Below are 17,099 nucleotides of genomic sequence, written 5' to 3' on the forward strand. Positions count from 1 at the left end.
CCGGTGACCCTTCCTCAGTTCTGAGGAAGGGTCACCGGACCCGAAACGTTAACTCTGTTTTTTCCTTCACAGATGCTGCCAGACCGGCTGAGCTTTTCCAGCAATTTTGTTTTTGTTCCTGATTTACAGCATCCGCAGTTCTTTCAGTTTTTATGATGTGTCTTTGAGGTCTGGCTGAAGCATCCCCATCCCCTGTTCTGAGATTGTGGAGATCTATTAATCCATCAGTTCGACTGCCCTGTTGACCAATACAGAGATGGCGATGGACATGGGATAGAGGCTTCATGTCACAGTCTGTCAAACAGCCTGCAAATCACTGTTCACTGAGGGTGGAGTGAAGGAATACATGACTAATAAAATTGGGGAAAGAACCCTGTGTATTTGGGAAGGGAATGGATAATGTTTGGTTTATCTCGAAAGACTGACAATGGCACTTTACAAAAAAAATTTAAACAACTTCTTTTTACAACCACCACTCACACCTCCATATACTTGTGAAAAACAAAAAGATTTGCATTGATATTGTATCTTTCACAACCTCAAAGTCCCACAGCAAAGCATCTAAAGAGGTACTTTTGTATTGACTTTTCAGAAAAGAGATGGCACTGCTCAAAAAAAAAAACAAGGGAGTGATTGATGAGGGCAAGATGGTACATCTTGTTTATATGGACTTTAGCAAGGCCTTTGACAAGGTCCCTCATGGCAGGCTGAAACAAAAAGTGAAGTCACATAGCTGGTAAGTTGGATACAGAACTGGCTTAGTCGTAGAAGACAGAAGTAGCAGTGGAAGGGTGATTTTCAGACTGGAGATCCAGGAGCAGTATCAATTACTAAGGGCCACAGGTTTAAGATAAAAGGGATTATGTTCAAAAGGAAATGTGAGAGGCAAATTTTTTCGTACTTGGAGTGGTAAGTGTCTAGAATGCACTGCCAGAGGTGGTGGTGGAGATGGATACAATAGCAACATTTAAGAAGCATCTTGACAGAAACATGAATAGCTGCAGAATACAGGAATACAGTGTATAGAGGCAAAAGGTTTTAGTTTAGAAAGACATCATGTGTCGGTGCAATCGTGACGAGCTGAAGGACCAATTCCTGAGTTGTACTGTCCTTTAAGTGCTCCCTGATGATCCGATCAACAGCCATCCCTTAACTAACATCATTAAAGCAGATTACATTACTATTACCACAGAGGTGTTGTGGGATCTTGCTGTGCACAAGTTGGCTGCTGTAATTCTGACATCTCAACAATGTCCAGACTTCAAAAGTAGTTCACAGACTGCAAAATACTTTGGTAATGCCATATAAATGCAACAGTTGCAGATCAAGTCAGCCTGTCTGCAAATGTTGTGTCACATTTGATCCCAAGATGATCTTCTGACCTCACGTGTGATAACAAAGACTGCCTCTTTCCACCTTCATCACATCTCCCAACTCCACTCATCTCAGATCATCTGCTGCTGAAACTCTCCTCTGTGCTTTTGTTGTCCAACATGTTCTTTACTGATCTCCCACATTCCTGCAAACTGGGAATTGGTTTTGCTCAGTTGGCCAGACAGCTAGTTTGCAATGTAGTGTGCTGCCAACAGCATTGGTTCAATTCCCACACCAGCTGAGGGTACCATGAAAAGCTGTCCTTCACACCTCAGGCAATAGGAGGGGAGAAGTTGAGGTGACCCTCAAGTTAAACCACCACCAGTCGTCTTTCTCTCTCATGAGAGACAGAGAGTAGGCTTACAGCAATTTTACCTATCCTAAAACTCTGCAGCTTGTCTCTTTGGCCCAAACTATATCCCACTTCCCTTTCATTCCAGTATTCACTGACCTACACGGGCTCCTGATGTGTTGATTTTTAAATTCTCAATCCTGTTCCATAACCCTCCCTGGACTTGCCTAAACCCTATCTTACGGATTTCTTCCAGCCCTCCAAGCCGCTGTAAAACCTTTACTGCTCCTGACCAGCCCCTTGGGGAACTTTATTACATTACAAGCAGTACATAAACATTAAGTGGTGGGAGGTTGCAGAGACACAGAGAGGTAAGCCCATGCATGATTGGGCACACAATTGAGAATTTTAAAATCAAGGCATTGGTGACTAGAGGTCAGTGTTAGTGAGTGAGCACAGGGTTGCTGGGTGAGCAAGTTGGGAACAGGCAGATTTCTGGGCAAACTCAAGTTCATGGCAAACACAATTGTGCCAACATGATGTGCCCACTGTATACACTGGACAATTACTATGAATCCTATAATGTGCATGTGGGGAATAGAAAAGAGTAACTCACATGCAAATTGCAAAATAATCTCTCAATATCAAATAACTAAATTGTGATATATGGATAGTGGCTGCAGCATTTAAAATTCACCTCACCTGTGGAATCCACTAGCAGCAAAATGGCTTTTCTTTAAATACCTCCATTGGTATAATAGCATAGAAACAAGCAGGGTTTTTCTTTATGCCTACACAGGATGTGGGCATTACTGGACAGGCCAGCATTTGTTGCCTGTCCCTAATTACCCTTGACCTGAATGGGCCATCTCAGAGGGCAGTTAAGAGTCACACAGATTGCTGTGGGTCTGGAGTCACATGTAGGCCAGACCAGGTGAGGATGGCAGATGTCCTTCCCTGAAGGACATTAGTGAACCAAGTTTTGCAACAACTGAGAATCAATTCATAGTTATGTGACTGAGCTGAGCTTTTTAATTCCACATTTATTAATTGATCATGAACAGTGGCTAGCTTAAGATTCCAGATTTTAGACTTTTTTTAAAAAAAAAACAAATCAACTTGTTCAGGCATGACACACCTCTGGAACAGGGTGGGACTTTAATCTGGGTCCTCTGGCTCAGGGACACTACCACTGCCACACAACAACCCTTAAACATTTGCAAGGAATTTCTAGAATTTTATTGTTTGAAGTTAAATTTCACCAACTGCTCGGGTGGGATTTGAACTCGTGTGCCCAGATCATTAACCTGGGCCTGTGGATGACTAGTCCAATGGGGTCACCACTGGGGCACCATTTTCCCTTTCTGCCAAAAGGGATCCAGATACACAATTACTTATGAACTCCCTCGCAACTTTACGTTATCCTTACCGATATTCTGAATCAGCTGACACCACTCGAGGTGATAATTTGTGACAGATAAATATAAATTAACCACTTACTGTACATCTCTCTCTCTCTCTGCCTTTAACAACCAACACTGGTCTGACACACCTACTGACAGCACTAGGTAGCAAACCTGGCCCTAATAGTCTCTGCTCCTCACAAGCATTGCCAAATCCACCATAAACCAAATTACTGAGGTAGGGTATCCCAAATGTGCCTTCACCTCTCCAAGGATTCTCCCTCACCCACAACCGAATGAATACCCGTTCAGCTTTTACTTTCAAGGTGTGGAGGTGCCGCTGTTGGACTGGGGTGGACAGAGTCTGAGCAGGTTATATAGAAGGGTCTAGAACCGAAACGTCAGCCTTCCTGCTCCTCTGATGCTGCTTGGCCTGCTTTGTTCATCCAGCTCTACACCTTGTTGTCTCAGATTCTCCAGCATCGGCAGTTCCGACAGGTTTATTTGAAAACACAAGCTTTCGGAGACGCAGTCCTTCTTCAGGTGCTAGAGAGAGAGGGGGAGTATCTGACACAGAACTCACTTTCAAAATTGCCGGATTAAAAGTCACTTCTTCTTAAAGTGACCACAGCTCAAGTCTCGGGAGAACTACTGGCGATTTGAAACAAACAATCTTAATATCTCCAAGCAAGGGGTTCATTGCAGGATCTGTAGCGACACATACTTTCCAAGGCTGCTGTGCCCTCGTTAACTTTCAAGATCCGCACCTTTCGACACCAGCTATTACGGACGGAAAACAGAAGCTCCTCAGTTTCAGGACCTGTAAACGCTGGCGCCACAGAGAGAAAAGTTGAAACAAGATTCTGAAGACCCCTTCAACTAAAGCCAAGTGCTCACTATTGAAATCCCCTGACTAGCAGCGTACTGTCTGCTTTGGAAACATTCTTCCCTTATTTTACCAAATGCACCGCCTACCCCTGAATTTTTAATTTCTGTAGAATTCCTCCTTACCCATATGTTGTTTCCCCTTAGACGCCATTGGTTCTTCCAGTCCGTTTTAAATACCTCTCTCCCAGGCTCCGGAATGCAATAACAGCCAGGAACCACGCTCAGTCTGGTTCTCTGCTTTATTTCAATGAATCTTTCGGCTTGGTCACTTTCGGTTCTCCTTTACGCCTCCACCTAGCTTTGTTTTCCTCTCCCTTCCGTCAGCTTTCAAAATAATACGAGAAAAAAAAACCTATTTCAAACTTTTCCCCAGTATCTTTTCGAATCACATGACCAAGCACCAATCCCGATTGGCTCACCTTACAGTGGGGGCGGAGGTGCTGAATATTTTAAAATCACAAATATTTGCTCGCTGATTTTTTTTTGTCCATATAGTTAGCAATGCCTTTGCAAACCAGGCGAACAGTAGCGTCCGCCTTCGCAGGAGTTAACAGTGAAACTTCCAGACAAAACACTGGGGCTGGACAGTTTGCTGCAGGATTGGAACCAGTGCATGTAGTTCTTCGGAACAAGTTCCAGAGAGTTTTACAGCTCCACACGAGATTTCTCCTCCCCTTTACTTCATCTCACCCTGTTCCCATACCCTTCTCACTGGGAGACTCCGCTTGCACAGAAATATATATATTGTTGGTTTCAACCACTCTTTGTGCCTTCCCCATTCTGTTGGACAAGATATTTCTCCCGAAGTCGCCATTGGATTTATTAGTGACTTAGATTTACAGTGTTTATCTTTCGCTACTTTGTCTGTGGAAGCATTGTCTTTAAACCCAATGTAGTTTGAAAGACCTTAAACCAACTCAATACTTCTGTCTTTTTCCCGGAGAAATGACTCACCATCTGTTCTACCTTATCCTCTTATTTCTAGCATTGCCCTTTGACATCCTTTCCAGAGAGGTGGAATGTGGAGGCCCCGACCAGGCTGAATTGCAGCACATTTGGTCAGTTTGAGCTGTTTTAACTTTGATGACATGAAGCTTAGTGACCAGCAGCAATAAGTTCTCTCCAAAAGGTTGGCCTATCAAAAGCATTGTCTACAGCAAACCACAAATAAACCAATTAAATTCAAATACTAAACTTCATTTAGTGGATGAAGCCAAGCAATCACCTCCATATTTTCTGTGTAAAGTTTGAATGTATAACCTTCAGGGATCACGATGATTCATGTAGAGTGAATCAGCTCACTGCTCTATGTTGAAATGAAGATGAAGAATTGTTCACCTCCTCTTCCCAGCACTAAAGGGCTGGCTGACCTCTCAAATTATCAGTTCAAATGTGTTCATGATCTTTTCATTATTTTAGCACATACCATTTTTTAAACTGCCCACCATCCTAAAATCCTCCAAGAATACGATACCTGTTCTGTTCTGGCCACTTGAACAGACTGGATTTTAAGCGCCCCATTGTAGATAGACAGCTGACGGCTTAACTAGGCACAGTTTGTAATACTCTCCATAAAGCATTCAGTCTCTGTCTTCCTGTATGACACTCTGGAAACTTGATATCTTCTTATCTGTTTCAGAGTCATACTTTATACTGAAAATGCGCTGTGAAGCCCTTTGGGATATCATATGAATGCAAGCTGCTGATATTGTTCTGGTTGGTTGCCTGGCCACTGCATTCCATACACAGAATAACCCCAAATTTATCACCAGATCAAAGCAGCACAGATAAGAGAGAGTAGGAGCAAATCACTGCAGAGGTGTCAGCTGGTAGGCTATTCTGTAAGAAGCTCAGTTGGATGGATGGCTGGTTTGTGATGCAGAGTGGCACCAACAATGTCAGTTCATTTCCCATAACAACAGAGGTTACTGTGAAGGGGTCTCCTTCTCAACCTCTCCCCTTGCCTGAGGAATCCTCAGTTTAAACCACTATCAGTCTCTGTCAATAGGTGAGAGACTGGAAAAGCACAGCAGGTCAGACAGCATCAGAGGAGCAGGAAAGTCAATGTTTTGAGCCAAAGTAGTGACTTTCCTGCCCTCTGATCTGCTGTGCTTTTCCAGCCTCACACCTGTAGACTCTGGCTTCCAGCATCTGCAGTCCTTATTGTCTCCAAGGCTTTAAACCACCACCAGTCATCTCTCTCTCTCTCTCTCTAACGACAGCAGCCCTATGGTCTGGTGGGATGATGGCAACTTTATCTTTTACCTATAAAATCAAATTTTCAGAAACACTGCAGTGGAAACACATCAAGAAATCAGACAGCAAAGTATCAGATATACTTATTATCCCTTTTGGTTGAACTACACTCAAAACTATCTAGACAGGGCAAGTTGGAGGAGGATTATGGCAAAACATCATTTTGTTGAACAGGAAAACATTCTTTTCATGAGTGCTCTACTTATCTGTTCAGAAACATATCAATTGAACTGTTCTTCTGGCCTTGTTTTCAACTTGTAGTAAAGTTTGGTAAAAAGTAAAAGTGTAGTACCAGACTGACTCCAGCAAGGCTAATCAAGCTGTTGCAGCCCTACCCAAAATTTTAAACTCATCAGCTTGTCATCCATCTCCCAAAGTACTTACTGGGCAACATAAGTTATTGTGTCTTAAAGCAATTCATTGTGCAATATTTGGAACATTTGTAAACTGGGAAAAGGCACGTGTTGAAGATTTGCTGTAGCATTAAATCCACAGGAACACTTTTAGTTGTGTATTTTCTAATCCACTGTTACAAGTTGAACTTCTATTCAGCATAATCAGTAGAAGAAGATAGTTTTACAAAGATTCAAACAAATCTGCTGAAAACTGTGTGCCTCCAGGTTTGGAGTATCTTTTGAATGACTCATCTGCTAAATTTCCAAAGTATTCAATGAATGTACACAGTCTTGCAAAAATGGCCACAATGAAAAAGTGCAATGAGACTTGCCAACTCAGTTCACCCGCTCATATCCCTGACTGGCTCCACGGCAGCATCAAACAGTTCCATAAAATGATTGCAGTCTGTTGGAAGGTCATGTTGCGACTGTACAGGACATTGGTTAGGCCACTTCTGGAATACAGGATTCAATTCTGATCTCCCTGCCATAGGAAAGGTGTCGGCAAACTTAAAAAGGTGCAGGAAAGATTTGCAAGGATGTTGCCAGAGTTGGAGGTTTTGAGCTATTGGGCTTGGCTGAATAGGCTGGGGCTATTTTCCCTGGAGTGTTGGAGGCTGAGGGATGACCTTCTAGAGGTTTATAAAATCATGAGGAGCATGGACATGGTGAATAGCCAATGTCTTTTGCCCAGGGTAGGGGGATAACTGAAGGATGTTGGTTTAAGGTGAGAAGGGAAAGATTTAAAAGGAATCTAAAGGGTAACTTTTTCATGCAGAAGGTGGTGGACGTATGGAATGAGCAGCCAGAGGAAGTGGTGAAGTGTGGTACAATTACAACTTTTAAAAGGCATCTGGATGAGTACATGAATAGGGAGGGTTTAAAGGGATATGGGCCAAATGCTGGCAAATGGGACTAGATTAATTTAGGTTATCTGGTCGGCATGGATGAGTTGGACTGAAGAGTCTGTTTCTGTGCTGTACAACTCTATGACTCTTTGCCTCAACTATTCCACCCAGGGGGCAAATGTTGATCATTCTGTGAAGAATGTCCTGAAATCTGATCTAAATTTACCTTTGAATCAGAGATAGTAGGAACTGCAGATGCTGGAGAATCCGAGACAACAAGGTGCAGGGCTGGATGAACACAGCTGGCCAAGCAGCATCATAGGAGCAGAGAGGCTGACGTTTCGGGCCTAGACCCTTCATCAGAAAAGTGGGGGGGGAAGGGGGTTCTGAAATAAATAGGGAGAGAGTGGGAGGCGGATAGAAGATGGATAGAGGAGAGGATAGGTGGAGAGGAAACAAACAGGTCGAAGAGGCGGGGATGGAGCCAGTAAAGGTGAGTGTAGGTGGGGAGTTAGGGAGGGGATAGGTCAGTCCAGGGAGGACGGACAGGTCAAGGGGGCGGGATGAGGTTAGTCGGTAGGAGATGGAGGTGCAGCTTGAGGTGGGAGGAGGGGATAGGTGGGAGGAAGAACAGGTTAGGGAGGCAGGGACGAGCTGGACTGGTTTTGGGATGCGGTAGGGGGAGGGGAGATTTTGAAGCTTGTGAAATCCACATTGATACCATTGGGCTGCAGGGTTCCCAAGCAGAATATGAGTTGCTGTTCCTGCAACCTTCGGGTGGCATCGTTGTGGCACTGCAGGAGGCCCAGGATGGACATGTCGTCTGAGGAATGGGAGGGGGAGTTGAAATGGTTCGCGACTGGGAGGTGCAGTTGTTTATTGCGAACCGAGCATAGGTGTTCTGCAAAGCTACCTTTCATCAGTTTAAACATTGCAGTAAAAAAAGCTGAAGACTCTCACTGTTCCTGATTACTGAGTTTTATGATGCCACACTCAAGCTTTCTTCTCCATACCTCCTTCCATTAATTGAATATCTTCCTGATAACACTGATGAAACCACGAAGCACCCACACCCCATTTCCTTTCCCCAGCCACATGTAAATTTCCAAGTTTCTATGACATGTCGATTCTACCTGAGTTCACAATTTGAAGGTGTTCCATGACCATGGTTTCCCACCCACTGTGGTTGACAGGGCCCTCAACCCCATCTGACCCATCACCCACGCTTCTGCCCTTGCCCCTTCCCATCAGTCACAAGTGTGATTGGGTCCCCCTTGTCCTCACTTTTCATCCCACATTCAAAAGATTATTCTCCGCCATTTCGGACAACTTTAGCAGAACACCACCACCAAACACATCATCTCCTCACTTCCCCACCTGCATTTCAGAGGGATCGTTCCCTCCGGGACACCCTAGCTCATACCTCTACCATCAACAGCAACCCCCTTCGCATGGCACCTTCCCATGTAACCGCAGAAGGTGCAGCACCTGCCCCTTCACCCAACGGCCTAAACAGTCTTTCCAAATGAAGCAGCATTTCATCTTTAACTCCTCCAGTCTTGTGTATCATATTTGCTGCACCCAATGCGGCAGACTGGGTGACTGCATTGAAGGACACTTCCAGTCCATGTGCAAGTGACCTTCCCATAGCTAGTCATTTTAACAATGTCCTGCTCGCATGCCCACATGTCTGTCCTCGGCATGCTGCCATCTCCAATGAATCACAGACAAAACTGGAGGAGCAACATCTCATCTTCAGGCTAGGCACTTTACAACCTTCTGAGCTCATTATCAAGTTTAACACCTTCAGATTGTGAACCAATTCCTTCCCTGTCTTTTAACTTTGCTTATTACGTTCTCTGTCATCATGTCCTCTCTCGCCTCCCCCAACTCCAGTGGGATTGTCTGTTCTTTCCAGTCTGGTAGTTAGACACACCATTGTTCTGCCTTTCTCACATTCTGATCACTTGATGTGAACTATCAACATCCCCTCCCCACTCCACCCCCCACACCACTGTTGCATAAATACTGCCCCCTCCATACTTCATGTCAGCTCTGACGAAGAGTCATCCAGACTCAAAATATTAACTTGCTTTCTCTCCACAGATGCTGCCTGACCCACTGTGTTTCCTGCATATTTTGATTTCAGTACAGATTCCAGCATCTGCAGTAATTTGCTCCTGCTCCTATGGTGTCTTTGTTGCTGTTTCTGAGGCTGCAATACTTCAAATTTTGCACTAAATCTCTGTTCCCAGCAATCAATTCTCTGTGTCATATTTTTTAAGTGTAGAGTAGGGGTTGTAATCTCAGATGGTCATCCCAAGATAAGGTTTAATTTGATGCAAAAAAGTATAGGGATATGCAGGATTAAATTTTTGGGAGTATTAGCTCAATTGAATGAGTACAAGACTGGAGTTTATTAACAGGTGGGTTGAAAGGTTAACTGTTGGTAACTGTGTGCCTTATGTTTATAAACTGTCAGCAGACTGAAAAGCAGCAAGACTGAAGAGATATTACTGCCATGTGAGATCTCCCATCGCTGCAATTATAATCTCAGAAAAGGAGAAAAAAATGCAGCTTTTAAAAGGTTATTGGGTTATTTAATTGCTGTAATAAAAATTATGGAGGGGGAGTTTTCTTGAGTTGGACAGGGAGAAATGATTTCTACTAATTTGTTAGCAAAAGAACACAGATTTAGGGTAAAGGGAAAAAGAGTCAGAGGGGAGATGAGAAGCATTTCTTTTTAAATGCAATAACTTATTATAATCTGAACTTCATTGTCTGAAAGAAGCTTAATGGTAGTAACTTTCAAAAGGGAATTGGGCAAAAAATTCAAAAAGAAAACATGTGCCAAGCTATAGGGAAAGAGCAGGAGAGCGGGTTGACTTTGGTAGCTCAATCAAAAAGTCAGCACTGGCCAGATGATGGACCTGTTTGCGTTGGTCATCATATCTTGCCCCTCTGAGACTCTTCCTTCTGTTGAAGTATGACTTTGCAGTGTTGTCTGCTATTTTCTCTTTAATTATTAAATCTGCAGTCACCACCCATCTCTGCAAAATGGTACTTAACCACACTGTTCCTGCTAACCACCATAACAATCAACACTTTTCCTTTCCTATCCTCTCCTCTCAAGGACTCAAAATGTTATCTCCTAAATTCATTCCCAGAACTCGTCTATCTCCACAATTTTACAAAAATAGCCCCCAAAGTCATAAATGCCATCCTATGTGACTGTGCTAATAGTAATTTATCACTATGCCATCCTATGTGACAGTGCTAATAGTAATTTATCACTTGTCACGTTTCTCAACCTGTCTGCCACCTTTAGCAACATTCACTATCTTGTGTCTGGGTGGGATTGCATTTCTCTTGTTAAATAAAGAATAGTACAGCAGAGGAACAGGCCCTTCAGCCCACCAACAATGTGCTGACACATGATGCCTTTCTGAACTAAAACCTTTTGCCTGCACACTAATAGCACCCCTCTATTTAGAACAAGATGGTGACACAGTAGGGCTCTCAAGCTGGAGCTGGTTGATTCCAGCCACTTTTTCTTTCCTCATTTCTCGCTTTTTTCTTTCAAGCTTTGCATTAGTTTTTATTCTCTACTTACCTTCTGCAGGAAGCTCGGTCATGGAGCCAGTGGTGGCAATGACAGCAGCTGGGGGCCCAGAGCAGTGACTTTGGTGGTCGGCCAGGAGGTAGTTGATGTGCCTGGGCAGAACTCTGGCAGTTGGTGGCATCGTGGAAGTGGCTGGGGACCTGGGGGAGCACCACAGCAGGACTCTGGTGGCCTGTGGTGAGGTGGCTGATGAACCCAGATGGCGGTCAGCAGTGACTCAAGAGATCGTGCCAAGTGCAGGACAGAGAGCAAGCCCTTGTGTGGAAGTCCCAGCGCGGAACAACTGTAGGCCCATGGCTAAAGGAGGACTGTAACGTTGAACTTTTAACATATTTATTTACTTTTTACCTAAAATTTTGTACCTAGATACCATGTACTTAAGATGGTGACAATGTAAACTTTTCATTGTATTTGTTTCCCTGTGCTTCAGTATGCATGATGATAAAACCAAATTCTAATTCTGTTCCCTTCCTATTCATATACCTGTCAAGATGCCTCTTAAATGTTGCTATTGTATCCACCTCTACCACCTCCTCTGGCAGCACATTCCAGGCACTTACCACCCTCTGTGTAAAAAGAAAACCTGCCTCCCACATTTCTTTTAAATGTTCCCCCTTTTACCTCAAAGCTATGTCCCGTAGTAATTGACATTTCCATCCTGGGAAAAAAACTCCGACTATCCATGCCTCTCATAATTTTGTAAACTTCTGTCAGGTCGTCCCTCATCCTTCGATGTTCAAGTGAAAACAAATCAAGTTTTTCCAAAATCTCCTCAATATTTGTTAGTTATATTTTTGTTGATTTAATTATAGTCAAGGGATCAGTGTAATGGCGTCTCCTCCTGCCACCGGTGGTGCCTTATTTCTCATTTATACACTGCCTCTAAGTGACATCGCCCAAAAGCACAGAATTAGGGATGTCACCCAGCTCTACCTCACTAACACTTGTCTTGAACCTTCCACTGCTCCTAAATTATTAGACTTCTTGTCCAATATCCACTACTGAATGAGCAGAAATGTCCAACAATTATATGTCGGAAGGCCAAAGTCACTGACAATAGTCCCCACCACAAACTGCATCTCTCAGTCACTACTTATATTTATTCAAGGCTGAACTAGATTGGGCACTTATTAAGACTGCCCATTTCTACCTATGAAACATCGCCTGACTCTGTACCTGCACTACTGAAACCCTCATCCAAGTCTTCACTCCCTCGAGATTTTACTAAACTGTTGTCTCATATTCTATTCTCTATAAACTTGAGATCATGCAAAACTCTGCTGTCCTTGTCCTAACTCAGACTAAGTCCTGTGCATCCATCACCCTGTGCTTGCTCACCTACATTCCGTTCTGGTTAAGCAACACTTCTACTAAAAAAACTGTCAGTTTCAAATTCCTCTGTGGGCTCAACCCTTCCACATGTCTATAATCTCCTCCAGTCCCTACAACACTCCCGGATACGTACTCCTCCAATTCTAGCATCTTGAACATCTCTGATTTTAATTGCTTCTTCATTGCTCACCATGTCTTCAGCATTCAAGGTCCTAAGTTCTAGAACTGTCTCCCTAGATCTCTGTGTCTCTCTATTTCAGGACATAGATTAAAATCTATCTTTTAGATCATGTTTTCAGTCATCTCACCTAACGTTGCACGACTAAAAGTCAATTCTGTTTCATAACAATAACAAGTTTCACTTGAGGTGCAGAGTCTAAAGCTGAAGAGCTTCCATTTCCCAAACAAAACATCAGCATAACACCCAATCCAGCTATAAATTATTAATTTCAGTTGAGCAGTTTCAAAGTGCTCCACTAATTGAGTACAAAATTTTCCATTTGCTCTGTCTTCATTTATCCCCCTTCTTTTACAGATTACAGCAATCTGTCCCTCAGCCCTGCAGAGTGAGCAAAAGTAGCAAGTGCCAGTGGATGCAGTTTGGAGGAATCTTAGCCTCCATGACCATGGATTTGCTCACCAGAGCTGGTACACAGCAATCGGGAACAGGAACCCTGGCTGTGGACCCATTAGGCATATAAGTTTCATTTGAAGGGTGAGCTTATAGGACTCAGAGGAAAACAGACAAGTGCCTCGGGCCTCCTGATCTCTTTCGTCCTTCATGCTTTCAAAAAATCAGTTTATACATTTGGGATGTAGCTTTGTGATGAAAAGGAGGAAACATGAAAAACACCAGACAAAAGGCAGTTATAAATTATCGCTGTTTATTTCTATCAGTACCCACACAAAGTTGTCCCTTACATTCCAGTTTACATTATTGTAACTATGTCACATGAATACAACTTGTGTCCTCCCCCAGTGATGGTAAACATTTTCAGATCCCATTCTTTAGAACCTTCTATCCACAGCCCAATTAGGAAAAACAATTGTGAACCACCTACGACTGAAGGAGCCATCGGCTTAAATGTAGAGGCCATAGAATAGTGCAAATTAAGAACGCATAATAGTTCTTTAAAAGCTGACCCAGTCACTGATGGCTGTTAACAAACAAATAAAGCAGCTTGTATAGATCCATGAAAACAGTGTCATTTTATATCCTTCAAATGTAGTTTTGTGATGAATTAGGCTCCATATTTTCTTTTGGAACTGAGGAGATAGACCAAGGCCCATAGTGCACAACCTCACACTGAGGCTAAAAAGAGATGAGGTAAATCAGGAAGCAGTGGTTAGGTGATACCAGCTTAGGTTTTAAAGCCTAGCAATCATTCGGATGATGACAGGAAGTGAGAAGTTCCACAGTTTTGAGGTCCTGGGCAAGGCAAGTTTAGGAGCTGATATGATGAGCTTCAATTAGAAGACAGTGACAAGCAATAAAGAGGAATACTGGACAGAACAGCAGATGAAACTTTAATCCTCCAGCTTTTTGTTTAGAGAATCATTGACCAAAAGAAATCGGAGAGGAAGGAGACAGAGAGAGAGAGACAGAGGAAAAAAACGAAGGAGATAGAGAAAAAGGGAGAGAGCGAGAAGAAAGAAAAAACAGGATATATTCAAGAACTATGCTTCAGCCTCATGTATATCTCTCTCAACTGTGCCAACTGCACTCACAAGAGTCTCAAATCAGAAAAAAACTGCTGCAGCATCTAAAACCACAACCTCAGGCCCACCCATTTAGCATCCTGAAGATTGTCACATGTGGTTCACAAGTGCCGTCACAGCACAAGAGGCATCCTGCTTTCAATAGGCAAATCAAGTTTAGCTGAAGCAAGATGGAGAATGAATTTAAGCAAAGGTTAAAAACAAGTCTAACAAACTGCATTAGCTGTCCTCCAAAGACTGGGTGCAGCTTATAGGCAGAGAAAGAGAAACTTACATAGACTGGCAGAGAGAAAGAGGCTGACTGAGAAAAAGAGTGTGAACAATAAAAGCTTAGAGAGAAACATGGTGCCATTGAAACATCCAACCACACAATATGAATGAAAACAGCACGTACTTGCAGGGTGGCTCAACTACTCAATCACACTGAAGCCTGTGCATTTCCAAACTGAAAGGTTTCCGTAGATAGAAGATCCAATTCAAATGGGCTCGAAATCTTTAGTAAAAAGAACGGTTTCAAAATAACAAATATGTCGGTTTAAAAAAAGGAAGCATGGCCCCTGTGTGGTACAAAGTGACAGGGGCAGGTAGCTGTGTGATATCCACTCATTCCCCTTTCTATTCATCGTCATCACCAGCCCCCAGATCATCTCATAGAAATATATGAAAATATTTTTGATCTCTGTTCTCCTTTCTGGATATAAACACCTCGTGTTGTACAAACCATCTTGTAGAAAAAGAAAGCTTCACATTGTAAAGGCCTGATGCGACGGTTTCCATTCAGTAAAACCGCTTATTGCGCTCTTGGCGTTTCTGAAAGACCACAGCGCCCACCACGCCGCACACAACGATCCCAAGCAATGCGCAAAGGAGGAGCAGGAAGATCTTCCAGCCTGTCATAGGCCCGCTCCGAAAATTTCCCGTTGGATCGTCGATGTTGTCTGGGAGACAAAGGAAAGGCAAAAAGATTTTAGCTATACCTTTTAATGCAGCAGTATATTCACAGAGGTGTGATCTGATAATAATGGACACGTAGCTGAAGGAGGAGATATTGTGGTGGTGGAATAGGTTACCCATTTTCTGTAGTTTGAAAGGATGAGCCTCAACAAGATGCAGGAGGAGCAGGCAATGATCTTAGTGATGGATGAAAACATAAATGTACCAGTCAACACTCAAAAGATAAATAACAGTTAACTCTCTGGGTGAAGTCCTACATTCTGATGAAGGATCTCAAGATAAAACAAACTATCACTGAACCATGGACTGGTACCCAGGGAGGCCCAAAGTGCATTGAGTCTGTGCTGGCACCTTTTAAGTCCCACTCTTCAGCTACTCTGACAAATCTTCCAGTTTTACTATTTGAAATATTTATTCCTTCTATTCAGAAAGCTACTTTTGAACCAACAGCCTATCAATGTTTTCGAAATTTCAATTATTCACTCAATAAAAAGATTTTCCTCACACTGTTCTTTTCACAATCAGCTTAAATCTCTTCATTTACTCTACCTAATCCTCTGCAATTTAAGCTCTTCCATCAAATCTGGACTTGGTCTTCCCTGCTTCAAGGAAAACAATCACAGCTTCTCCAGTCTGTTCATAAACTCTCATACACATGGAATCATTTTAGTAATCCTCTTATGTAGCTTCCCCAAAGTCTTCACATCCTTCCTAAAACGTAGTGACCAGAATTTAACTCAACCCTCCAGCTGCGGCAAACCAGCATTTTACTCTACCCTTTCTGAAGAAGGGTCTAGGCCCAAAACGTCAGCTTTCCTGCTCCTCGGCTTGCTGTGTTCATCCAGCTCTACACCTTGTTATCTCTTTTACTCTATGCCTCTATTTATAAAGCCCAAGATTCCTATGTACTCATTAGCCTGAACTGACAGGAAAGAAATGGCATGTGGGCCTTTATTGCAAGAGAATTGGAATACTAGAATGAAGATCTCTCACAATAAGGGAACAGGGCTTTGGTCAAACCACTTCTGAAATACCGTGTACAGTTTTGCTCTCCATATTTAAGAGGTATATACTTGTGTTAAAGGCAGTACAGTGAAGATTCACTAGATTGATCCCTGGGATGAAAGGGTAGCCCTATAATGACAAACTGACTAAATTGAGTCTATATCGTCCAGAGTTTAGAAAATGAGCAGCAATCTCATTGAAACGTATAAGATTCCAAAGGGGCTTTACTGGGTTGATACTTCAAAATTCTTAACCTGTCTGGGGAATTTAGATCATGAAACACAGTCTTAGGATTAAGGGTTGAGCATTTAGGACTGAGATGAAGAGAAATTTCACTCAAAGAGTTGAAAGTCTTTGAAATTTTTTACTTCAGAAAATGGTGGATGCTCCATCATTGAATATGTTTAAGGCTGGGGTAGACAGATTTTTGTTCTCTTAGGGAATCAAGTGAAATGGGGAGCAGGTGGGAAAGTGGATTTGAAGTCGAAGATCAGCCATGATCATACTGAATGGTGGTGCAGGCTCAACAGGCTGTATAAACTTTTGTTCTTTTGACGCTAATGACGATTGGTACACAAAAATCTTAGGTGCTTCTGTTCTTGCACTCCCTTTAAAGTTGAGTGTTTTGGGTTGTAACATCACTCAAATTTCCTGCCAAAATGTACCACTTCACACACATCACTGCATTGAATTTTACCTGCTGTGTCCTCTTGAAATCAATTACTTTCTTTTTCAGATGTTAAGCTGACCAATCCATGGACACATTAACAGCATTTTGTGATTTTTGCACAACAACCTGTATTTAGATATCACCTTTTAGTAGAGTAACATATCACAAGGTGCTTCCGAGGAGCAACAAAAGCTGACCAAAATCTTGTTCTAAGAAGTAAGCTATCAGGAGAGTCTCAAAGGAAGGCAGCCAGAGGGATTTAGGGAGACATTAGGGAGAATCAGGATCTGGGCAGCTGATGGCATGACTGCAGTGACGGGAATAAGCAAGAGGCCAAACTG

General features: G+C 42.9%; 3 protein-coding genes across 4 annotated transcripts in view; 1 reads left to right on the forward strand and 2 right to left on the reverse strand.

Annotated features, from left to right (window-relative positions):
• The window catches only part of LOC109922518 (programmed cell death protein 4-like), a 26,311-nt gene extending 21,979 nt beyond the window's left edge, over positions 1 to 4,332 (reverse strand). For both annotated transcript variants that reach the window (XM_048603659.1, XM_020522566.2), the window contains exon 1: positions 4,081 to 4,332. In XM_048603659.1, the coding sequence (XP_048459616.1) occupies positions 4,081 to 4,108 (28 nt within the window). In that variant the 5' untranslated portion in view covers positions 4,109 to 4,332. The remainder of the gene's footprint in view (positions 1 to 4,080) is intronic.
• LOC109912174 (serine/threonine-protein kinase 32B-like) overlaps positions 1 to 17,099 on the forward strand; it is an 860,354-nt gene that overhangs the window by 326,112 nt on the left and 517,143 nt on the right. The gene's annotated exons all lie outside the window — the stretch shown is intronic.
• lman2 (lectin, mannose-binding 2) overlaps positions 13,278 to 17,099 on the reverse strand; it is a 40,983-nt gene continuing 37,161 nt past the window's right edge. Inside the window, exon 8 of the mRNA XM_048603663.1 lies at positions 13,278 to 15,067. Within this exon, the coding sequence (XP_048459620.1) occupies positions 14,907 to 15,067 (161 nt within the window). The 3' untranslated portion in view covers positions 13,278 to 14,906. The remainder of the gene's footprint in view (positions 15,068 to 17,099) is intronic.

The sequence above is a fragment of the Rhincodon typus genome, chromosome 12 (assembly GCF_021869965.1).
Source record: "Rhincodon typus isolate 14 chromosome 12, sRhiTyp1.1, whole genome shotgun sequence".
Classification (NCBI taxonomy): domain Eukaryota; kingdom Metazoa; phylum Chordata; class Chondrichthyes; order Orectolobiformes; family Rhincodontidae; genus Rhincodon; species Rhincodon typus.